Raw genomic sequence first — 25,922 nt, forward strand, 5'->3', positions numbered from 1 at the left:
GGTTTTATGGTAAGAAATCCCCGTTTGATTTTTCACTGGTGAGATTAGTCGTTTGTCTAGCTTGAAGGTGGACTCTGCCCTAGGAGCTCCTCCGAAGACACAGAGGATACAGAAAGTGTGTGTTTGTCCAGCCACCCACCCCATGAGGCTTTTAAAAATATACTATTGGCGTATATTAGCTGCAATCCTCAGTGGATAAATAGCCACGCTGATGAGTGGGGCTCTGTCTGCTTTCCCCTCTTGGTATAAGCTCTCCATTGTATGTGGCCAGCTTCTGCCCTGTCAGCCGGCTATCTGTCCCCCACCAGCAGGTGTCGCATGTGAGACGTAGCTGCTGACTGGTTCCTTAAGCTCCTGGATATCTTGAAGTATATTTAAAGTTGGAGCCTTTAATAAAGATTTGTCCTTTAACCGACTAGTTAGATCAAGTTTCTTGTGAAAGGTCTTTAGCTGGAGGATGTTTTCTGGATGTGACCTGTGGTTTTCTTTTATTCAGGCTAATAAAGCATACCAAGCAGCTGCTAGAGGAGAATGAAGAGAAATTGTGCATTAAAGTCTTACAGACCCTCAGGGAAATGATGACCAAAGATAGAGGCTATGGAGAAAAGGTACTGCATTTTATTTTCATGTTTATATCACGCTGTAGTATTAAACGTAAGGTTTGAACGTGCTTGGAAACCCCTTAGCTACTAGCTGGTAGTTTAATTTTTTTAAGCTGTTTCTTCTCTCCCTAAAGGTAGCTGAATCATACGACCGTTTCCCTGCAAGTCAAATATTATTAGTTGTCTCTCATAGACTACTCACCGTATAACCTAACGTCAAGGAAATAGTTGTGAGACCTTTCCTATTGAACTTCCCAATGAGGCATAATCCTCTTATGTATCAGTCCTGATTCCTGAATTTTGGGTTCCAGCTAAGCATACCTGTGAGATGACTTACCTCTTACTGATGTAATGTTGCACAATCCCTCCAGCACCTCAAGAAACTCCCTCCAGTTCTAACTGGAAGTAAGACAAGCAAGCGTGTCACCACTTCTGATTGAGATTGTGAAATAGAGAATCCCCATGCCCTGACAATTCTTGGTATATGGAGAGAGCAGGCATATGACATGTGTCTCACAAAGGGCTCAGTGGGGCAAGAATAATCCTAGTGCTTCTTTTCATCTCCAGCAGGAAGCCTTAAGCACAAGTCTCAATGCTAGCAGCCTTCATTGGGTCATTAATAACGTCACTAATTGTCTGCTAGCCACGTTTATCAATAGTTCCTGATCTCATTGGCCTATCAGAATACCCAGTAACTCACTGGTCAGCTCTGAGAAAGAGCCTTGGTAATTAAACCACATCTTTCCCTGTCAGAATAAATTAAACCACGTCTTTCTTTGTCAGAATCGATGGTGATAACCAAATCATCAGAAATATAACTGACTGCTGAAATCTTGCTTTTCAGCCTATTTCAGCATTTTCAGTCTCTCGTTAATGTTAGCTTACTTAACAAATGAAGCTTCCTGGATAAGAAAGAGAAAACAGCAAAGTGTGCAGTTATTACTGCCTTATCTGTCCCTGCACTGTCCCCAGATCTCTAGGTTTTTAAATATCACCCTAGCCAAGGCTAAGGCGAACCTAACATGCACAAAACCCTGGTTTTGACACAGTATGCTGTATAAAACTGGATGTGGTGGTGCATTCCTGTAATCCTGGCACTAGGGAGGTGGAGGCAGGCTGATCCAAAGTGTAAGGTCATCCTTGGCTACTTAGAGAGTTCCAGGCCCAGCCTGGGATACATGAAATCCTGTCTCAAAACCAACCCAACAATCAAAATCATACATCCATGTCATTCTAAATGTTTACAGTATGTACATTTAAGGGTGAATACTTGGTCATGGAATAAGGATTTCGTGGACAAAACCTGATAGGAAGAAGCTTATGAATCTAAATAGTAGGTGTAAAGAGCCTTAGTCCAGTGAGAAATGATGACTTGCCTATACAGACACACACATGGGCAGGCTTTAATCGAAAGAAAGGGAGGGAAGAGAAAAGTCAAGGGCAGCGTAGGGGTGGGGTGAAAAGAGAAAGAAAGACGGATAGATGTCAGGGAGTGGGAGATGCTATGAAAGAGTAAATGGCCAGCGTTTAGAAGAGTCTCTTGGCCCTCTGTTCACTTTCCTTGGTAGCTGGTGAAGAAATTAGCCACACCCAAGCCCAGAGGCTGACGTCTCTTTCCAGACTGCTTGGGACTGTCATCCCCACTTCAGGAAAATGGAAACACTGTAAGCTAGGATGGGGAAGACCACAAAACCAAGGGAGTTGTTCTAGGAACCTGCAGTACAGACCTGAGACCTCCGGCCCTGATGCTTTGACTATTGGAAAATGCTGCTTAACCATCTATACGTATGGCACTTTGAAATGGGCAGGAGGTGTGAAGGGTTTCTACTTCCTTCAGTCTGGCTGTCGGTACTGACTTTGTCTCACCAAGGTTCTTGGGTGATATTTCTGATGGCTACTGCCTGTCCTTGCTGGATTGAAGAAGCACGACCCATAGGCAGGCCAACATTTTCAAGGGTAGAAAAAACTCACAGCCAAAGAACTAACCTCCTTTTCTCAAGGAAACCAGTTGGCTTGGGTTTTTATAAACGAGGTTGGTTGTCCTTGGCCTGGTGCTGAGGACACTCCCATGCTTTCATCTCGGTTTTCCTGCTGCTTGCCCCTTGTGTGGAATGTTCCCATGGCTACCACTTTCCTGAGGATATTTGGTACTGTCCTTCTTGCCTGCCCTTTCTTGAGTCTTCATAGCCAGAGAATCAGAGCTAGAACAGGCCTAAGCCTTTGCCTCATTAACCCTCCCTTGAGCATAGGCACCTGGGCTGGCATGAAATATCTGCCCAAGATCACATGGAGAGTCTGAATGGGATCAAGGCTAGAACCTCGATTTCCCACATCCCAATATGTGTCCTTTCCTGCCTCTCACATGCTGTGTCCTCCAGTTGGGGCCATTTCTGTGTCTTTTTCTCTAAGCTATAGTCCCTATGGAGAGAGAGGCTTTGTGTGCCTTTGCTCATCTCTACATTTTCATTCAACTTCAGGACTTTATCAAGGTCAAAATGACAAAGAAATTTGAAACAATTCCTTATTATTCTGCTCAAAAAGTGTTGGTGTGCTTATATGGATGTACTTTCATAAAGGAAAAAAGAGACCATTGAGAAGTGTGACTCAGATTACCAAATAGATTAAAATATGTCTCTTGAAAGCTGGCATACTTTTTAATCACCAGATATAAAATTTGCTGACCTCTTAGGTGCCAGTCTCCTATCTTACCTCAGGTTAGCCTCAGAGATAAATATTGTCATTATTTTTAGACTCAAGTGTGGACATATGAAAAGGTTAATAATTTTGCCTAGGATCATACAGCTAAGAGCAATGCTCCATAAACATAAACCCACAGTCTGACTCCAGATACCTAGATTTTCACCAGTACATCGCAAGTGAGCAGAGGAACTACACTTGAGTGCTTTGAAGTTTGCCTATCGTCTTAGCATTGACATTTTTGTTATGCTAGATGGTTACTACATAGAGGACAGGAGCAGTCAGTGTTGCAGAATGTCTAGGCTTCAGCTCAGTTCTGATTTGTTACCCACTTGAAAAAAGATGCCATTTGGTAGCAGGTAAGTTCATAAATTCTGGTTGTTCTGGGGCCATCAGAAACCTGTGGTTTTGAATAGGTCCCATATTAGGAATCAGAATAGTGAGGAGTGAGTGTTTAGCCCACTGTCCACAAGATGTGTTAGTCCAGGAAATGTCAAAGGGACTAAATGAATCACAGTTGTTGTGTTATAGTGAAATACCTGAGAGGGGCTATGTTATAAAGAAGACAGGTAGCTCTATGGTAAAGTGTTGGCCTACCAGACACAGTCCCTACTATCAAGATAGATAGATAGATAGATAGATAGATAGATAGATAGATAGATAGTAGGTAGATAGGTAGATAGATAGATAGATAGATAGATAGATAGATAGATAGATAGAAGGTAGATAGGTAGATAGATAGATAGAAGGTAGATAGGTAGATAGATAGATAGATAGATAGATGATAGATAGATAGATAGATAGATAGATAGATAGATAGATAGATAGATAGATAGATAGGTGGATGGGCGGATGATATGATGATATGGATGGATGGATGGATGGATGGATGGATGGATGGATGGATGGATGGATGGATTAGATAGATAGATAGATAGATAGATAGATAGATAGATAGATAGATAGATAGATAGACAGATAGACAGACAGACAGACAGATGACTGACTGACAGACAGACAGATAGAGTTATACATTGGGAGCCTGAAATTCCAGGATTGGGCAGCTCCAAAACTACTGTTGAGTAGTAAGTACCTCACGAAGGAGTGAGAAATCACATTCTGAAACAGCCACAGAGCGATTCCGGAATCAGCCTTGCCCTTACAACTAACTCTCCTAAGAACTAACTTGGAGCTCAGCTTTAACTAAGACCCCTGAACACCAAAGAATCTGAGAAAGGAACGCTACCAGGAGTTTGAGGCCAGCTTGGGCTATATAGAGAGCTCCAGAATGAGACCATGTCCCCCCTCAAACCAAACCCAAGCAAAAAAATAAAAAATAAAACAACCCAGATAACAAACTATTAGTTCCATACAAGGACAGGCAGGCCCCTGTGACCTAGGCCCTCCCCCAGGTCTTACCACCTGCTAGCATGTCACTAGTGAGGTCCAGCTTCCCTGTGTGAACTGCCAGGATATACTCAAACTGTCTCCACAGCATAGCAAGCACTCAGGAATTGAATGAATAATTATCTTCACCAGTTGTGTCCCTGAATGAAAAGAACCAACAGTGTATTTATTCATGGTGTGAAGTATAAAAATAAAGAACATTTGAAAAATTATCACCAAAATGGTGTTGAAGTACATCTTGGTATGAAGCTGCCAGTATCTCTGTATCCTGAATCCTCCAAGAGATCAGACTTTAGAATGATACCATGATTGTGTAAATATAAATATGCATATGAAGTGCCCACTAAAGTCTGCTTTGAGTCTGGAATACATTTTGCCTGTGGTTAAGAAAAAGGTAACATTCCCATGGCTAAGAATCTTAAAGATTGTTCTGAATCTCTCTATAGCTCACAGAAAATCTTCAAACCCCTTGATCCTGTTTGAAAAAATAACATAGTTGTCTTAAGTATCGGCCCCTCTCGGTTCATTGTAGGTTTTTATTATGCTGATCTTGGTTCATATTATTAGTCAGAGAGCTTTGAAAGAAATTCAGAGGCCAGGAACTAATGTAAGAGGATATCCCAAAATTTATTTAACATTCCACTTGCCCCTTCTGAATAATCCCTGCTTTAGTTCTAGAGCGAGCCAACCTCAGGTAATGCCAGGGTTTTTATTTCTTACAATTGTCAGTTCTCTGCTAACCACGGAAGCTCCTTGGTTCTAGATGAGTAGAGTTTTGGCCTTTCTGGCTACTAGTATTTCTGTCAAACACTTAACTTTTCAGAATGGAATGTAACAGAGTTGCTGTGAATTGGCCTGCCATCCTTAAACCAATGTGCTGAGATAATTCTCTTGTGATTTTTTTTTTAATTCCCCTGGACTTGATGCCAGTATACCCATGTTACTAATCTAACTGGGGCAAATGTCGACCCTCGCTCATCCACGCTCCCAGGTTCTGAGATATGTTGGTCTCTGCCTCCTGAAGTTAATCCCAGATCTGACTGAGCCCCACTGCAGTTTGGGCTCCTGACCCCAATAAACCAGTCAAGTGAGTTAATAGCACTCTTGTCTTTTATCCTATCCCTCCCTGTCTGCTTCTGCAAAACAAAGCTCAGGGAGTTGGCTCTCAGTCCCACTCAGTTCAAGATCTCGTGTTTACAAAAAGGCACAAGGCTGTCTTGAAGCTTGGATGATGGACTCGTGAGGTTTGTTGCCTGGTGTGTGAATAGAGCATGGCACATACTACATATTCTGTTCCAGAGCAGATGCCATTCCAAGCTGTGGCCGGGTCCACGGTGCCTAACTTCTTTCAAATGGCCACTGTCTAGCAGCACTTGAAGGTGACATGGTTGAGCATAAGCATACATTTGCAACTTTCTAACATGTAGATTCTTGTGTTTCCCTTCCTAACAAATCTCTTTCTCTCCCCTCCTTTCTTCTTTTCCAGCAAATTTCCATTGATGAATTGGAAAATGCCGAGGTCCTAATTTTGTTGTTGTTTTTTGTTTTGTTTTTAATGTCCCATAGTGGCGTCTCCATGATACCCTTCCAGTTAGCCCTGTACTGTGTCCGCTGGTCTCTGCGTTTAGCGTCTGACTTTGTGTAGTGTGCCCTCTGAGAGTGAGCAGGGTCGGTCCTGTCTGTGTTAGTATTTCCCTCCAGAACGTTTGTCATTTGTCCTTGGCTATCCCACCATCATCCAGATACAGAGTTTCTAAGCTGAGACAAGGTTTTGATTATCCCCTCATCTCAACTGAATCTGTGGTTGATACTGGTCATTAACTTATTATGCCTGAAGCTCACCGTTGATGTTAACACGAAGGAACTTTGTTTTGTGTTAAGCATTTGACACAAAGAGAGAGAATAGGTTGACGTGGTTGGGGAGTTGTTAAAACACTACAACAACAAAACACCAAACCCACTACTTGCTTGCTGTCCGTGTCGAAAAGCGTTACAAGGTTGGCAGGGGGTGGCAGGTTGTCACCGAAATATTTTCATTAGGCATTGTGAATCCACCTCTGGTTTTAGGAACACCCCATAGCCATGGCTTTTCTTCCACAAGGACTACCGTAGGTGCAGAGAGGAAGGTGTCAATCCGTGGTCCCTACACAGATCTGTCAAGTTGCACTTCCAGTACTGCCCTGGAAACTGATTGACACATGAGTAGATTAGAGGCTGCCTTCCTCTTGTTGGTTCTTTGCATTTTTCAACAGCCTTAGTGTTTTTAGGCTGTGATATGTAGTTGGTAGGGGGTACCAGCAAGATAAAAAAAAAAAAGTTGTTAGGGGGAATATATATATATATATATACACACACACACACACACACACACACAAGTGATTTTATTGGCTGGTGAATAGAGTGGGATAAATTTTTATTTAATTTTTTTGTTAGGATAGTTAATTAATACCTTATTTTGGATGGAATGAAGCTACCAGATTAGACATGTTATCCACTGTCTTTACATTAACTTAATATACTGTAGTTGAAAAATCTTAATAAATGGCTTAACTGTACCTAAGGAAAGTTAAGATGCACCACAGACTTAACTCTGGAAGTAACACAAGTGGTTATGGATTTGGACTGGCTGCCTCGGGAGTGGCATTCTGAGAAGTAAATGGCCACTCTTGGACCACACAACTAGAGCATGGCCAGCTAGGTCTTACATGTAGCTGGTTGAGCTCCATATAGGCCTATATGGTGAATTCTATATGAACACACTCGTCCTCATTTTAATCAGACACAAACATGTCTGTGCTTTAATCAGACATGCATGTAGGATGCAGAGGGATGAAAAGAGGCAGACACCTGTAGCATTATTAACTGCTTGTAGCACAATCATTTTTCTTTGTTTCATATGTAGCTTTCCTACTTCTGAATTGTTCTATACTAGAATGTCCTGGACTGAATTTTGTATGCTGGCCCCTTTCTACTTAGAGATCTAAAGGCCTCTCTTTAAATTATTCCCCTGGGCTATTGAAATTGAATTTCTATTTGCTTGGGTACAGATTAAGTCAGGGAAAGAAAACCCTCCCTCATTGGAGTCTGTGCAGCATTATTAATACACTGTTTGCACCATAGTAATCAGTTGATGTGTTTGCTTGCTCAAGATACAACTTGGTTCTCCTGGCTGGGAGTTTATTGCTTGCTTATGGAAAGATTCCACAGTTGGAGCAGGTGTGTTTATAATTATACTCTAGGAAATAGAATACTGTCTGTTTATAAAGGAAGAATGTTCTGGCAGGCACTTAGATTCTTTGAAAATTCCCTGAGGAAGCAACTGTGGCTCCCCTCTGCGTAGTTACCCCTGGCAACAGTCAGAACCCTGGGACACCAACACCCTGTCCCTGGTCCCTCAGGCTATTGGCTCTGGCCCTCTTCTCAGAGATGACTGATTGGCCTTTATCATCAGCCCATTCTGGAAAGCACCACAGCTCCTGTGGTGCGCGCCCCCCACCCCCAACCTTTCACCAGTGTGTGACTGTGGAAGCTGTCATCCATCGCTGAGCTTCTGCAGAAGTTTAATGAGAGCTCCTGCTGGCTCAGTCCTGAATCCTGAATGTGCTGGGGGAAGTATGAGGCTGGCCTGGTCTCTCTACCTCCTTGTTGGTGAAGAGCTACTACCTTTTGATGATAAAGGCCAGTTGTGCCTGTCTGCAAAGAGGTGCTGAAGACAAGTTAGGGAAAAAGAAAAAGCCTAAGGCCTTCAGCATCCATGGCAGGACTTTGGGGAAGAGGGTAAAAGAAGGACAGAAGCATGACCTCCTCATAGGAGGGATGGGCCCTTCCTAGCTGCCTCCTAGAGTAAAATTTCATTTGACACCAGAAACAGGAAGGTGTTGGTGTTTATGTTTCTTGGCAAGTAAAGAGGCAGTCTCCATCCTTTACCCCTGACTTGGTCTTGTTCACTGGAGATAGGAAGAACAGATGGGGGGAGGGGGGGGATAGGGAAAGGAAACTACCTGAACTATGTCACACTTGATGGATTATTAGATGTGTGTACTTGGGAGTATGCATCGCCCACCCCCACCCCAATCAAGATGTAGAAAGCTCCCTCACTGGCCGTACATGGGCACCAGCTGATGCTAAAGATGTAAACCTGTCAAGTTACAGGCACTGTGTTAAGGGCTGGATACAGTGTGCCCCCAAATAGACACAGTATCTTCCTGCTGGAGATTTGCTATAGAGACTATAGAAATTATTGTAAAAATTACTCCAGTCTGTCGCAAAACATGATAGAAATTACATGGAATTATGGGAACCATCATCTGGAGACTTTTCCCAGAAGCTTAAGTGTTCACTTCAGAGGTCAGGCAGGTGTCAGATGAGTAGCCACAAGGCAAGACAGCACCCACTTTTCTAAACTAAGAAGTGCCATATCCATTGAGAACATGCTAGAAGTTCAGGCAGAAGTAGTGAATAACAGAGTGGTCCACCTAGGTTTCCTCATTTTGTCCTTGAAAACGAGTTGGGTGTGCACTGTAGCTTGTTGGACATGCCTGTTAGTTTCCATTTGAGATGTGATCTGCGCTCAATTGCTGTCACTGGGAGCTCTGGGGACAGCTAGCAACTTGGCTTTCCTGTACTGCAAAATGAAAAAAAAAAAAAAATACTAGACAGACATTTCGTGTCACCCAGGGTAGCTGTAACCTGGCTTTATTTTTATTGTGCCCTTAACTTCTCTCACCTCTAGCTCCTCCTACAAGCCAATGATGCCACAGACGAGCAACTTTGTAAAATTCAGGATGTGCGAAGGCTGAGGGGGGAGACAGAGAAGCTGAAGAATTGTTAGATTTCACCTTCAGGGGGCGTGCTCATGACGTCCAACCCCGGTGGAGGCGTCCTACTTTTTACATTGCTGTGAACTGCTGAGTTGGGCACCTGCCAACATTCAGGCAGCCGTTACATAAGACCTTTCTTTTTTTCCTGGAATTTAGGCTCACTGCTGGTGTGCGACCTTCAGCAGTAATTGCCAATAAGTGCAGCGGGAGTGTTTACTCTTAGACACTGGCAACCACAGAGCAAACTCTCCTCGCAGCACACAGAAGCCACTGCAGAGTCTGCTGAGGGCATCTTCTCTTTTGACTTCCTTTTTCTTTTTTTCTTCTTCTTTTTTTTAATGCTGAGATTATTCCAGAATGACTGAAGTGGTGTAATTGAGTCAAGCCAGATTGCATTTTTAAATAATGGACCACACTATTGAGTTCTGATGAAGTCTCTCTGTAAGATAGGCATCAAACTACATGAGTAGAGCCATGTAATTTTTAACTTGTTTTTGTTTCTAAAAGCAAATACAGTTAAAAAGAGAATTGTATTTGTAGATGTGACCATTTAAAATTGCTCTTGTCAATGCTAGAAAACTTCTATTTTTGGCTCAGTTTTCTTAAAGCTTTCTTTTCTCTTAATGAAGGGGTTTGTTTCAGAGGCTGAGAAAAGATGGCCTGGTTAACATGTTTGCAAGTTCATTCACTCCTGTTTTGTTTCCTTCCCCTGAGGCTATAAGTAGATTAAAAAGCAACTGAGTGCTGATTTAGGGGGCCAGAAATTATAAATTCTTTTTGCAATACTGACATATCAATCTAGCATACATGTCTTGACTTGTGTTCAATTTCTGCCAGGATGGTCCACGTGGACACAGTGTGTTTAACAGAAAATCATGGATGCCCTGGGGCCATAGAAGAACGCCTGTTAAAGACAGTAGAAAGCAAAGCCTATTCACAGGCCCTGCTGTGTGCTGGTCCAATAATAGACACACATGAAAGGAATGGATGGAGAGATGGACAGGTGTGAGGGGGTTGCTGAATTGCAAACACCAGAAATAACCTAGGAAGTCTCTGGGCTTCTTTGAGAATTACAAGTCATGGTAGCAGATGTGCATCCTTCCATAAGAAATCAGGTACTTTATATATAAAGCAGGCACGTGAGTATCTTCGATGCACATAGCCCATTACTTGACTGACATCAGTTAGGATGCCCTGATTATTGGCCTCATCCAGGAAGGACATTGAGGGCCCAGAAACTACTACTTAAATGTTTGCTGGTCATTTGAATCTCCGTTTCTATTATGTTACGTTTTGCTGAACTTCTCTGAAAGTCCTGGGAAGACTTAAATCCAAGGATCAATATGATGAAGCAGTCTGGGACACTGCTTGATTTTTCAGGTTTATAACTAGGCATGTTAATCACCCACCAGCTTCAAAGATTTCACTCTAATTAGAGATATCGGCAGCATGTACTATGAGAGAGAAATAAAACCTAGAATATTTAGGTCTTAAAATGTTATTCCTTAAAATGTTCACTGAAACCTTTCCATTCAAGTAAAATGATAATAATAATAACTGTTGAGAAAAACTAAATTCATTGATCAGACCCTACTTATATTTACTTATATTGGTATCATATTTACATAGCTATTCTTGGAACATGTATACTTTATTATTATATTTATCAGAATTGCATCTTACTGCCATAAAATCAGCATATCCCCAAGGAACTGTGACTTTAATCATCAGAGAAGGAAGTGCCAGTGTGGGCTGTTGCTTGTTTTATCTAATTACATTCCTGATTTGGTCAGGTCTCTGTCATATGCCCCAAAGCAAGTTGTATTGTTTAGGGAACTTGGCTGTTAGATTTTTAAAAATGAAGTTTACTGACAATAGACTGTGCACTCCTTGATACTGTAGCTGGCAGGAATCCCAGCAATGTTCCAGTCTCCCTGAACAGGTGAGGAGATGGAAGCGCAGGGAGGCTCTGATGGTGACCAGAGTCCTCACAGAGACCCTCATCACGTGACACCAGCCAGTGCTCTTGGCTTGTCCATTGTGGCCCACTAATAGAAAAACACTCAAACTTGTCCTTCCGGGCAATAATGAGGTCTCTAAGCATCCTCCGCTGTCCTACACAGCTTCATAAGATTTTCAGGGGAAAACTTTAAAAGATCATTTAAATTTTAAGAGCAAGCACAATCCTCTAGGGAGACGAGACAGTGCAAGTGCAATCATAGAAACAGGGACATTCCTGATCTCACACTAAGAAAGAAAACTGGACACCCAGGAGCCTCTGCAGAAGAGTGTAAGATGCTTCTCTGGGCAAAGAGAACGGAGACAAAATAGAGAATTAAACAAGAAAAAAAAAAAAAAAGGATATACCAGTTCCAGCTCCATCTTCTTCATTTCCTTTGGCTTTGGTTTTGTTTGGCAAGGGAATGAGAGGGTAGCTGCTTGGGTTCCTGCAGGAAATCCCTGCCTGTAATCCTTTTGTTCTAATCATATAGAATGAACCTAAAGGACATGGCCATGGGAGTGCGGCCAACGCAAACGGTAGAAGCCGGTGCTTTCCGTCTCTGTCTCCGGCTGCTCGCACGGCTGCTCCAGCATGCGCGAGCACGGCTGCTCACACGGCTGCTCCAGCACGCGCGAGCACGGCTGCTCACACGGCTGCTCCAGCACGCGCGCGCGAGCACGGCTGCTCACACGGCTGCTCCAGCACGCGCCAGCACTCGCTTTCACCCTGCCATGCCTTCCCGGTCCGGTTTGCACTGAGGACAGAAAGCAAAACTGTTTACACAGTTTCTGGGTTTTAGCCTAAAGCAGGCAGGAACGTAAGAGCAGAGCTACAAGGGCCTTCTTGGATTGTGTTACTCTGTTTACCATTTTGACAAGACACACACCTCAGCTCTGATGTTATTTTCCTGGCTGTGCTGAAGGCCTTTCTGCCATGGTGTTTCTCCCGACCCGCGTCAGGAGGCTGGGTGCTTTGCACCGGCTTTTTCTCCCCAGAAGTGGTAGTGTAGGATTACTCTTCTCTGTCTAGACCTAACTGAGCAACCTTCCCCGTGTGCCTCTCTACTTTTGCTGGAACAGTTTGGTTCCATTGCTCTTGGATTTTATCAGTAGAGAAAATAAAAGAAAGACCATTTTTAAAATTACATGACAACAGCTTTCTATCAAGGGTATGTCTTCCACTGTAGTGATCCAATTACTAAAGTGGTTGCCTTGAGCTGCGCTGCAGCCCCACCACACTCACCCCAGGTCTCACAGTTTCTGTCTTTGAGACTGGCCTGCCACTTACAGCTGCCTTCTGGCCTAAGGAGAGGTGCACAGTGTACAGTGTTGGAGAGCAATGGGAGAGGCCAAGGTCATATGGTTACAGCATGAACCTTGGCTTCATTCCATGGCCCCTGACTGCACCTTGCACCACTCAGCCATGCTGCTGGCGCATGACTTGGGTCCAGGGCAGCCCAGGTAGGATCTGACGATTATGTCTGACGTCAGTTTCCTGTTCCACGCACGTGTCCTTTGGCCAGACTCGTGGCACTATCTTCATATGGAGTGGTAGACTTTTCTAGCCACACCTTTTTTGAGCTACCCCCTCCCCCTCTCTCATACACACACAGAGAGAAAGAAAGAGAGTTCATGTGTATATCCTTTGACTGTATCTTGCTCTCTCTCTCTCTCTCTTTCTCTCTCCGGGGTAGGAATGTTGAAATAGAGTGTGGGGTGTTTATGAGGTATGGCAGGAATGAGCCCAGGAATCCTGTCTGTGATAACCTGAGGGAGCCATAAGGTTAGAATAATCATGCTCAGAATGGAGAAATTCATCTCCTTGTCCCAGAGATGTTGGAAGAGACAAGTCCACCTGCTAAGCCTCAGCCAGAGCCATCCGCCGCAGGATGGGGCATGGAATTGCAGAGACAGGAGAAAACATAAATTCATAGGAGGCATGTGTCCCTAGAGAGTGGCAGTGAGGAACCTTGCCAGGCTCGAACCATGCTACTGTCTGCCCTCTTGGTCCATTGCTGGGTTTACCCAGACCTCCATTAGTACCCACAGCACAACTTTCTTTCTCATTGCCCAGCAAGACACCCATAAATAGCAGCTCTTCCTTCTTGGTTAGTGACTCTTCCAGTTTTCTTATTGCTGTAAGACAATGCCTGTCTAAAGCAGTGGAAGGTGTAAAAGGGTCTGTTTGGGCTCACAGTGTACAGCCGTCATGGCTCGGAAGGCACACTGGTGAGATCAGGTCCAGCTGTGATACACCAGGTGACTGGTCCCTTGGACCACAGTTCAGACATAGAGGAGATGAATGCCGGTGCTTTGTTGGTTTCTTCCTTTCTCCCTTTTTACAGTGGTGCCACTCACCACTGGGACACATCCTCTCGCCTCACTTAAACCTCTCTGGAAATGCCTTCACAAACACACGCATAAGTGTGTCTCCCGGGTGATTTCAAATCTAGTCATGGTGACAGTGAAAATTATAATCATCGCAGTGATAGTATTTTATTTTCTAATTTTAAACCTGTATCTCATATCAGTCAGCTTTTCCACCACATCCCATTTACTTTAAACATCAAGCAGTTGGTCCTTTCGACAGCCCAGCCCCAAGCAACAGGTGATTCAGCGAAATCACCTCTCTGTGATCTTTCTCTCCATGTTTTGTCCTTCAGTGTTGGTCTGCAGACTTCTCTGTGGTCTGTAAAATGCAAATGCCATGACTAACATGCTTCGTTTTACTCCCAATTAGCTACCACAGGCACCGGAAGCTGAGAACTCCACAGAGGTGTGTTGCCCACCTGTATTTGCAGTCCTCGCAAATACGGGTGCTTCTAAGTTGTCCCATTTGAGTGCGTGCATTGTCATGATGAGATGTCCATTCTGGTGTTGGGCATGGGAAGGCAGGCTCTAGCAGGCTGGAGACTGATCATTGCTGTGTTGGCTGTTTTGGGGTAGAAAGAAAGTCCTCCATAGGTGGAGCGAGACTAAACAGACTCCAGGAGAGAGGTTGCATGCACCCTTGGAAGGTCTTCACTCATAACCCTTTTCAGTATAGACATGAGAAATTCTGGAATGTTAAGACCTTTCTGTTGTATGGATTGACTTCAGACCATGTGCAAAGATCATGTACTGTTGAAAATCAGGACATGAATCTGTAGTTTTCGTATTAACTACTAAGACAGTTGCACAAGGCAATGTTTCTGTCCCATTCTTCCCAGCCATCAGCTACACTGGCTGAATGAAGGACTAGAGTTGATTCTAGTAAGATCAGAGAAACTATTAGAGCAGGCATGTTTCTAGGTGTGACAACTTCCTTTCAGACACTTTTGATAAATCACAGGAGTTCAAGCTAAAATGAAAGGTGCTTTATCAGAGAGAAGTCTATCGGAAATGATAAAAATCAAACACAAATGATAGAACCCCTGAGGTGCAGTGCAGATGTTTTCCAGTGATGAGCCTGTCATATTCTAATCAGAGCTCTTGACTAGCAGTGTTGATTAGAATACTCATGCGCTGGTGGGCTAGGGAGTGCTATGGTTTCATGTATGTGCCTGACCCATACTGTATGTATCAATGTCCTTATGCATGTGCTGTTCAGGACTGCATGTATGAATCATAAGGACCTGCCCAATTGAGTCTTGCTTTACAGCCCCTTTTGGGTTAATATAACAGCATATCCTATGAACTACCATTCATAATCTTTGCAAAAAAAAATATTGGTCCAAAAGCTCATTTGAAACAATGTTGTGGGATAAGGGGTTGGGACAACTATTAAGCAGAATCTAAAGTATTCATACCTTGGGGAAAACCACAAAACATAATTCTTTTATGTAACCTTGACTGTATATGAGCTCATAATGTATTTTGTATGTGACTGATGTTGAAGATGGTAGTGTTTCCTTAGTGTCATACTTAAAATGGAATTTCTGCATGCTTAGCAGGAGCTTGAACCAAGTCCACCCCTGAGGCAACTGGAAGACCATAAAAGGGTATGTAGTCTTGAGTCTCATGTGTTGGGAGCTAATTACTGTAACTCCCCACTCAGCCACACAACTATGATTTAAAGACAGCTCTGTTGGTGTTGATATTGTTCAAACATGAATTGGCTTCGGGCCAATCATCCTCTTGTATAGAGGTGAAACTAGCTGGCAGTTCTGTTATCTACCTGAACAGAGCTGTGCACAGCCAAGCTCCAAATAATAACCAAGGAAGCATTTCACACCTTCCTTCCCGGTGATGGTTTTTAAATAGGTGATGGGGGCAGCTTTGTGCTTTTACAGTGACTAGTGATCCTTACAGCCGGCTTACAATATACACAAAAGCTCAGTGCCAGCAGAGCATAATTACACCACCCAGCTGTGAGAGTGCTAACTTCCTCCTTTTCCCTTCCGCCAGTTTTTTACATGTGGGAGCCTGTGTCCCAACAAACACATGCACCTTCTCGCCAGTGGATTGTTCCAGGGGCACAGCTTTCATAGTTGGCTTCTGATATTTAATGCTACACCTCAGCCTTTGGTGGGACAGAGATAAATAAGTCTTTGAACACGAGCAGTCACATAAAGCTCCCCAAATTAGGAAGGAATTTGTAATTTTTTTTTTGTCCTCCGAGAAGGAAACAAATGTGTATCTTAGGATAGATTCCTAAGACAAAGGACTGACACTTTCTTTTGCAATGCTGGCTGTGTATTGCCAAAGAATTTTCTAGAAGGTCATATATATGCATGAACGTGCTGACCAGCACTGATTTTTCACATTCCCCATTTTTTGAAGAGAGCTGGGTATCTCGGTTTTCTGAGGACTTATGCAGTAGTGTGCGAAGACTTCCATGTATGCCCACATGTCAGTCTTTAACGGAGTGTAAGCGGGCGCAGTGGGAAGTCCTTCTTCCTCCTGACACAGGTTAGAGAGTTCAGACTCAGAGGTGTAACATAATGCCCCAGGTCACATGGTTAGAAATAAACAGTCCTTGTGAAGACTGTCGTGGGATTGCGATCATTTGTGTCATGGAAAATGTATTCCTGAGATAAATGGGTAGCTGGAGGTAGCACCTATGTTCCCTTCATATACCCCAGCCCCTGCCCTGTTCCACTGTCAATATTGTTCAGTTATCTTGCCTTGGTAGAGAAATAGGTTTTATGATTTCTCCAGCTAAGGAATAGTTCCTAGGAAGTTTGCATTCGAGCCAAATTTGGACCATGATGCCCCTCTAAACAGCCGGTATCTCCTGCCACTCACTGGCTAGGGCCACATTACATTTTCATCTTTTCCATTTTTTGCCAGCTAGTAAAGAATTATCCTGTTTCTTAAATGTATCCAGCAAAAGTACCCAGCCATCCTTCAAGGGACTTAGCATAATAAAACAAAAGAAAAGAAAACAAACAAACAGTATTAGAAACAGATACAGTCCTCTTAGGCTAAGTACTATATGTGTGATTTGTAAGTTATTTCATGTCTCTGTTTCTTGGTATCTTCCACTGTATAAGGGCAATGATACCAGTCTGTGTCCCTTAGGACAGTGACATTGAGCTGCACACAGGAAGCACTAAGCCCAGTGTTTAAGACAGAGAGTCATGTTGTAGTTTGAAATATTTAAGTGATTTTGTAGACAACAAGGTTAGGAAAGGGGAGGTATTTTTTTCAATTCAGATGCTGTCTTAATCACTAAGATGTGATAGACTCAAGGTCTGAGAGGTGATCTTGCCTAAAGCATAAGCTCTTTCAGTGACTGGAACTTAGGAACCCAAAAGGCCACCTCCATCTCCTTTGCAAGTGATGCGTTGACTCTCTTGGGTGTCTTGTTCAGCACGTACCTGTATTTCCGCCCAGCTCGTTGGCCACCACTCTGATAGAAAGGAAACTGTGAGCTCAAGACTGATATATGCCAGTTGTCATTATTTGAACCTGACACTTACTACAAATGAAACTTTCTTTGACTTCTCATTTTCTCGGTCTTGGGTAATACTTACTGTGTGCGGAATTTCAGACCTGAAGACACACACCGGGTATTTGTTTGCAGGCTCTAGATGCAAACACTGCAGTGAGGAGAAAACTGGACTCCGCAGCTCAGCGCCAAAGCTGAAGTGACATCACTGGGGAAGTCACTGTCTTCTTTGCAGTCAGATGCCATGTCTTGGTACATGGCGAACAGCTTAGCGCTGTTGGGTAATTTATATCAAGATGATTAGGAAAGGTTTCCTCTGAAGATTTTAACTTTTCTTAAACCAATGGCTCAGAAAAATACTAGAGATTTGCATAACTTTTAATAATGCTTATTCATGTCTTCCCTGTTCCCTTTTATCTAAAACCCTGTCTTTATTTTCTACAGAAAAACAAAGCAACTTCAATTTATTATTTTAAGAAGAAGCCAAAGCAATTCCTATTTGTTCTGTTCTTTCTACATATTTAAATTTCTGTGTGTGTGTGTGTGTACACATACTCTCTCACTCTCTCTCTCTCTCTCTCTCTCTCTCTCAGATGAATATATACCTCAAACCTTATAATAAGAGTGGGAAAGTTTGTGGGTGGGATGTGTTCTACACCATCCCCCAATAATGAGCACATTTCATGATATTCTCTTATGGGGGAAAATGTACCATTTGATGCATCTGTTGCTATGGTAACTGCTAGGGTTTTTCTGTTGAGGAAAGGCAGAATGCAAATGTGCAGTCCCTCTGTATCAGTTGGGCATCCGGGCTGCATAAACACGGACTTCCTGTGCAGAGCCCACATGTTCCCTTCTTCTTTACCTCCTGCCTGCTTAATCGCAAACAGACCCCAGTCTTGCTGTTTCCCTTCAAAACTGAGAGCTGGAAAGAGAACAACCCCTGGCAGGTGAAAGCCCGGGTCCCCTTGGTCCCAAGCAGAATTGTTATATAAAGGCTCCGGCATGCATGTTTGCTGACTGGCTCGCATCACTCATCTTTTGATTTGACCACCCAGTTTTTCTGTCTTCCTGACTCTTCTCTTGATGGTGACATAGATGGTATGAAAGCATGGTGACAGATCTTAGGTCTCTTCACAGCTGTGAGGGGATCTACTTAGAGGCTTCTGCACCTTTATTACTAAAGACCTGCCTTCTCCCAGACCCTGTTCTTGCTCAAACTAAGTAGAATATTTGCATCCAGCTATCTTTAAACCAAGATTATAATCTCTCATTTAACACAGAGGTCACCTGTCTTTCCCAATTCTTTCTTAGTAGCTCTTGAATGTTTCTTTCAAATTTGTATTCCCCTGAAGTCAGCTTTTAAGTCCCCCGTTTCCTAGTGACAGCTTTGGAGAGTGTGGACAGGCTTGCCCAAGCCCGTGAGATAGAACACCAGTCAAGCTATATCTTTATGTCAAACTGGGGTTTTCTGAGCCATGAAACAGCCTTGTCCTGGAACTTTCTCTCCCTGGCAAGCATTTCATTTCCAAAGTACTTTTAAACACTGCAAGTGACTTCTTCACTGGAAACAGTCTTGGCATTTTGGATTTTCTATTGGTCCAGGTAGGAAATGAGTTTCATAAGCTGACACTAGAAAATGCTCCCCGCTTGTGGGAGGAATTGAGATTTTGGGGTTTGTTTTGGTTGTCCCCCCCCCCATTTCCTGCATTCCCATTCATTTAAAAATCAGTACTAAGCATTTAGCACCTTCCCCCTTCATTGGTTCACTTCATCCCTGTGTGTCCCTCTGGGCTCTGGCTACCAGCATAAATTAACAAAGGGGATGGATGTGGCAGTGTAGCTCTGGTGCCTGATAGACCTTTACAGTTGGCAGGGTCCAGGCTTTCTGCCTTTTCCTTTTCTCCCTGGTTGCCTGCTTTCCTGGGAACATACCTCCCCTCTTGCCCACCCTCACCACAACTCCCCCCCCCCCCCCCGTCAACATCCCCTGTGTCCCCCGTCACCCTCACCCCCCCCATGTCCCCACCATGTCCCCTCCTTGTTCCTTTCTCAAACACCCCCCCCCTAAAGTCTCCAGACCTATTCTCAGCACTTCTTAACAAATCACTTAAAATTCTACTGACTCATGCTTCAGTTCCAGGGCTCCTCAGAACTCTATTTTAGAGACCTGCTAGTTCTTAGCACCTCCCTCTGCTAGACTTCCCACTTAGCTCTCTTTTGCTGCCCTGGAGGGAATCCAGGCCTTACTACTTTGCCCCTGGGAAGCAGCCCAGGGCAAACCCAGATGAGTTGGTGGTCCAGGACTCCCTTAGGATTGGGATGGGAAAGGGGTTAGAGCTGAGAACAAGCTCTGCTCCTGTGTGCTGGCTTGTTCAGGCACCCTAGTGCTGGGGAACAAGTCAGATTGCTTCTGTCAGAGTTGTAAGAAAGGTTATTATGTCCGCTCTCCAGGATTTCATTGGTGGTTATATTTTTAAAGCTTTTCATTAGAAAACATTTGAAATGCATGTTTTAAAGGAGTTGGAAGAGTTTGGGCAACTTCTATCTATAACTCCGCTTCAACTATCAACTCATGTTCATTCTTACCTCTTTTATATCTTCCCTGTTTCTCCTTTTTCCTGTGCTACATTTAAGCAAATCGTGATATTGTTTCATCCATAATGCTTGTTTTTGATCAGCATTTTTGAAATCTCCCACTTGTCCAGTGGTTCTCAACCTTCCCAAAGCTCCTTTATTATAGCTCCTCATGTTGTGGTGATTCCAACCATAAAATTCTTTTCGCTGCTACTTCATAACTGTAATTTTGCTACTGTTATGAATTGTAATGTAAATATCTGTGTTTTCTGATGGTCTTAGGTGACCCCCACTCCCCTGCTCGTCCAGGGGTTGAGAACCACCTCCCATCTCCTGTAGTGGTGTTTTCCTCACCATTTGGCCCCATAGCCATCTTTGTAAGAAAGGCTTGCTGTCGACCTGCCTACCAACTTAACCTCTTACTATAATGTCTTAATATTTTCTTGGCCAGGCATAGTGTCATACATCTGTAATCCCAGCACCTGGGAAGTAGGGACAGAAGAACCCAGAATTCAAGATAATTCTCAGCTATGTAGTGAGTTTAAGGCCATTGCTCTGCTAGATACTGCCTCAAAACATTCTTCCCCTTCTTCAGGGCTTTGGGAATAAACACTCTGCCTTGAGTAACATTTTTATACTGCTATGTGGAAGCTGACCTGTAAAATTTGCAGTTTGTCCAAATTTTATCAGCTTAACCCAAAAGGCTTTTCATTTTTTGTTGTTGTTGTTGTTAGTTGCCCTTCAGAATCACTGTTCTGTCTTTATCCTTGTGTGAGAGGCTACTTCAGAATTTACTAGTCTAGATTGCCACCAGTTTTTCAAAATAAAAATAAAACAACTATGTTCCCTGAGAAAGTATTTAAAGTTGACTTCAAAGTTTTAAAAATGATTTTTATTAATTTTTTTTTCCACCGAGTGAAACTGGGTCAGTTATACCTGAGTACCCTTGTGTGGGGTTTTGTTTTTGTTTTTGTTTTCAATTTAAATTTAAATATTAGTCGCTCGATTATGCTTTAAATTTGGGATCTGATTTCATTATCCTGTTTGAATTAAGGGTGAGGCACTCAGGCAGATCTTGGTCAACCGTTACTATGGAAACATCAGACCTTCGGGAAGAAGAGAGAGCCTTACGAGCTTTGGCAATGGCCCACTATCGCCAGGAGGACCCAGCAAGCCTGGGGGAGGAGGTAGGCTATGTGCTATGCTCATGAGCATCATGTGGGAACTGAGCATGTCACAAGGAGCCGTCTGCGTTTGCCTGACAGCTGGAAACTTAGATGTATTTGCATTAAAAGTTTGTTTTTGTTTTTTGTTTATTCTTGTTTTGCAGCTTCTTTTATCTTTGGGCAACCATTAGCTCGCTGCATGAACATGTTTTCCTATAAGAGCATTTCCCTACATCCCTGCATATATGTTTTGCATACGTCTTTTGCCTCTCTTTCTCATGCAGTGACCCTCTTGTGATACTTGGATGATTCAGGAAACTAGATTTCATTGTCCATTGTCCTGTGCTTGTGAGCAGCTGTATTTGCTCATAAAGTGAGGAGGATAATGGCAGCCAGAATGGTGAAAGTTAGCGTTTATTATGTGCCTACTGAATGCCATGAGGGCTTTTCCAAAGACTCTTCATGTTACCCATTTACATGACAGTTACTGTTTTTAGCACAGTTTAACAAAGGATCAGAAGCATATTTCATACACACACACACACACACACACATACACACACACACACATATAAATTGTGTCCATGTTCTCATGGGAGTTGACCAAAAATTTAAAAAGATAAAAATAAAAACACTTAAAAACAAATCTTTAAAGGTGGTGAAAGTTATTTTAGGCACAGTAACAGGTAAAAGTTTTCAACGTTTTGAACTTGCTGGCAAATTTTACCTGGTTTAGTTTTTAGTGGAGCCGGTAACCCAGTGCTCAAGACACAAAAGCGAGTTGAGGCACAGTCTTGGAGTTGTGGTTGTAGGGCTGATTCAGATCTGTAGAAAGGTCCATGCAAAACATAAAAATCATGTTCTTTGGGCTCTGCAGTTGAAAGCACTTGTTGCACTTACAGAGGACCCAGGTTTAGTGCCCAACCCTCATGGTGGGTCACAACCATCTGTAATTTCAGTTCCAGGGGATCCAACACCCTCTGCACACATCTAAGGGCACAAGGCTCTCATGTGGTGTACATAAGTACATGCAGGCAAAACATTCATACATCTCATTTTTTAAAAAGAATCCTAGAATTTAATATATTTATTCTAGCAGCTTCTAGGGAGGTGTTTGGCTTTCCTACTTGATGAAAATTTGAAGTTTGTCTACCTGGTTCATGGAGCTTTGCAGGCTTCAGTGGTGGTGGGGTTCTTGGCCACCCCAGAGATGAAATTCAGCTTTTTTCAAACCCCAAATATCCCATGATTCTCACAGAAACATTCCTCATACAACAGCTCCAAACTGTTTCTCTTTATTTTCGGAGGTGTTGTTTAACAGATATATGAGGAAATCGGGAGGCATCGCGATCAGGACACACCAGTATGGGCTGCCTTGAGTAGCTACAGCAGACGTTCCACAGCTATTAGGGCTGCTATGAGAGGAGTAATTGTGTTGAGCGTTGTAGGGAAATACATGGCTTTTTGCACTATGAAATTACTCAGACCATTTTTCTATGTTTTATTGTTCCAGTTATTGCTAATAATAATTGAAGGCATGCTCTTAAATATGATCTTTCCAAAAACCGATCAGAAACCATTCCCCTGAGTGGCACAGCCTCTTTCCTCTTCACTGTATTCATCTTGTCTGAAGAGCTGTGACGATGGGACTTCATTTATTTTGTTCACAGCACATCATACCCCCACCGTCTCCGGCTTTTGTCTCCATGTCAAGCACTGCATTAATACTTGTTGAATGAACACACAATGTGGAAGGAGAGTGTGTTAGAGTGAGGGCTGGCTGCTGGGGATTATTTTAGGTGATGTTTTCTAAGAGGGATCTAAGAGATGTTCTTTTCGATTGGACTCTTAAACCAGTTCTTAGTAATTATGCCCCCAAGTCATTCTATTTTAAGAAACCGTATTGGCTGAATGGCTTTGGGTCACTTGATGAAAATGTATCATTTTTCCTTCATCTTGTCTGCCTGAATTCAGGACCATCTTTGCCACTTGCAAGTTTAGGTATTCTCAGACAAGCACCTTCACCTCTCTTAATAATCAACACTTTGCTGTGGGCTTGTTGAGAGGGTTAGAGGAAATAACATAACTTTTTAGAGCATTGAAGGTTGGTGCTTAGTGAATATGCAGAAATGCTAATTGTTCCCAATGTCCTCAATAAGAGTAATGTTCTGTCTTTCCAGGGGGAGGTCCTGGATCCAGTTCCACGAGCAGGGGCGAGATGAGCCTGGCTGAAGTTCAATGTCACCTCGACAAGGAAGGAGCCTCCAATCTTGTCATCGACCTCATAATGAATGCGTCCAGTGACCGAGTGTTCCATGAAAGCATTCTCCTGGCTATTGCACTTCTGGAAGGAGGCAACACCACCATCCAGGTAGGAAGGCAATGTGGCAGCTGGTGCCATACCCTGGTTCTGAGGGCCAGGTCCCCAGGAGGTGCTGAGACTTGGTCTTATGAGGAAGTGTTCATTTTGCTCACACTGTGACTATTTTGTCTTTTCCAATATAGTTCCAAAATATCAGATGTGTTTGAAAAATGGAATAGGCATGCCAAAATGGATGGCTAAAGTCTGTTTATAGTCCTTCTTCAGGAACATAGATGTTCTCGTCATTAGATGGACAGGAGAGTGTGCAGACTCAGTGCTGTTTAGAAGAACTAAAATTTTTACCTGTTGACTCTGTAACTACTGTTAACTATAAACTTTACTTTTAAATTGAAAGTTCAATGAAAGCAAATGACTAATAGGGAAAAGAGATTCAGGCCAGGCTAGTCAAAGATGAATAAATGGATTTTTTTTGTTAGCTGAGTATGATATGTATTTTAAAATAATACTTGAAATAATAATATATTATTAAAAATATTTAAACAATATTAATTTTGGCAAATGTCCTTGAAGAGACTTTAAAAAAAAATGTTTACTTACTTGTATGAATGTATGTGTGTCTGCATGAATTTATGTGCGTGATATGCATTGCAGTGCCCATAGAGGCCAGAAGAGGGCATCAGATCCCCTTGAACTGGAGTTACAGGCACTTGTGAGCCACCTTTTGTGAGTTCTAGTATCAGAACTTTCGTGGTCTGTAAAAGTTGTAAACCTTCTTCTCTCTCCAGCCCCACAGAGTCCATCTAAAGGAATTTTCATTTACGTATATATAACAATTCTTACATATAAGTAGCTTTTTCTTTCCTTTTCCTTTTTTTTTTTTTTAAAGATAGGATCTTGCTATATTGACCAGGCTGACCTTGACTTCCTGTCTTCAGACTGTTCTTCTGCCTCAGCTTCCCTAGTAGTGGGGTTACAGGCACAGTTACGTTACCATGCTGGACTAGAAATGCCACTTCAAATGATTCCTTTTGTTTTAAAAGTTGTGTGTTTATGAGATGTGTCTCTCCATGAATCCCAGGCTGACCTGGAAGTCACTGTGTAGACCAACTGGCCTCAAACTTCTGATGATCCTCCTGCCTCTGCCTCCTGAGTTCTGAGCCCGTTAACTACTTTTAAAATCCCATTCTGCCTGAGTTTTTCTGTTGTTGTGAGCTTACTGAATAAGGCTTTCTTTGGATGTGTGCACCTGTGAATGTGTACATACATGCATTTTGATCCCAACTTTGTTCCTATTAATCCATGTAATAGAAGGTTTGCCCATATGTCACTATTTGACATGACATACTCTTGGCCTTACATTTAAATTGGGAACTTGTACTATTGAAATCTCAGCTCTCCTTACATCAGAAAAGGGTGTTTCTTCCTGAGAATAGATGTGGCCTGGGCCGGGACACTTGGCTTAGCAAACACAGCACGCGTTAGACTTTAGCCTCTGCTCATTCTTCCAGCCTGGAAGCCTGTGCCTTGCATAACCCACTGCCGGGGCCCTACTTTCTGCCCTCCAGTCCCTACTGGACCCAGCACACACTTTGATGTTCCTTATTATGCACAGAGATCTGTGGTAATGAGTTACTCACCCGTGCCAGTGGCAAAGTCTACTGTTTGTCTGAGTCGTCACATGCGCACATGAGTCATGGCATATTAAGACTGCTGTTTAGTTTTATCTGGGTATGAGAATGGCTGGATTCATGGGTCCTTCCCCTTGTTGGGATGTACTTTTCCTCAGCTGCTACATTCACAGTATCAGATCCCTGTGTTGGGATGGTAGCCATGCTAAAATGCTCCTGTCTTGGATCTCCTATGACCAGATAAGTTGATCTAAATACCCTCTTGGCCAGGCAAGTGTTCTACCAACTGAGCTAAGCTACCTCCCCATGCTTTTGAAAAAGCTTTACTAGTTGAAGAAATCTAAGGATATCTGAGGTCATTCTCAAAAAGATAGAAATGTCTAGCAAGGATGCAGGAGATACATACATCCAGACAGGAAGCTATGTGGCAAGTATAGAGCTTATGGATTCCCAGTAAAAAGGAGTTGTGCTAAAAAAAAACCACTTGTTGACGAAGGTATATAAGGAGATATCTCTATAGATAGATAGATAGATAGATAGATAGATAGATAGATAGATAGATAGATAGACAGACAGATGATAGATTGGATGGGTGAATGGGTGGATAGGTGGATGGATAGATGATGATAAATAGAAGATAGATAGATACATACATAGATAGATAGATAGATAGATAGATAGATAGATAGATAGATAGATAGATAGATAGGAGTTAAGGAGTTTGTGAAGTTTTCTGGTGACCTGTGTTTTGAAGAATGGGTATCAGACTTCAAGATAAAAACTAAATGTGGGGCCTGCAGCATGGGGAGACTTTTGCACACTGTGAGTG

At 42.8% G+C, this 25,922-nt stretch overlaps 1 protein-coding gene across 12 annotated transcripts in view; it reads left to right on the forward strand.

Annotated features, from left to right (window-relative positions):
- Itpr1 (inositol 1,4,5-trisphosphate receptor type 1) overlaps positions 1-25,922 on the forward strand; it is a 341,014-nt gene that overhangs the window by 207,494 nt on the left and 107,598 nt on the right. For 4 of the 12 annotated variants that reach the window (XM_059258296.1, XM_059258298.1, XM_059258300.1 and 1 more), the window contains 5 exons: positions 497-608; positions 14,268-14,303; positions 15,457-15,507; positions 21,031-21,163; positions 23,323-23,513. In XM_059258296.1, the coding sequence (XP_059114279.1) occupies positions 497-608; positions 14,268-14,303; positions 15,457-15,507; positions 21,031-21,163; positions 23,323-23,513 (523 nt within the window). The remainder of the gene's footprint in view (positions 1-496; positions 609-14,267; positions 14,304-15,456; positions 15,508-21,030; positions 21,164-23,322; positions 23,514-25,922) is intronic. The other 8 variants (XM_059258297.1, XM_059258303.1, XM_059258304.1 and 5 more) reach the window with 3 other exon arrangements.

This window comes from Peromyscus eremicus, chromosome 3 (genome assembly GCF_949786415.1).
Source record: "Peromyscus eremicus chromosome 3, PerEre_H2_v1, whole genome shotgun sequence".
Classification (NCBI taxonomy): domain Eukaryota; kingdom Metazoa; phylum Chordata; class Mammalia; order Rodentia; family Cricetidae; genus Peromyscus; species Peromyscus eremicus.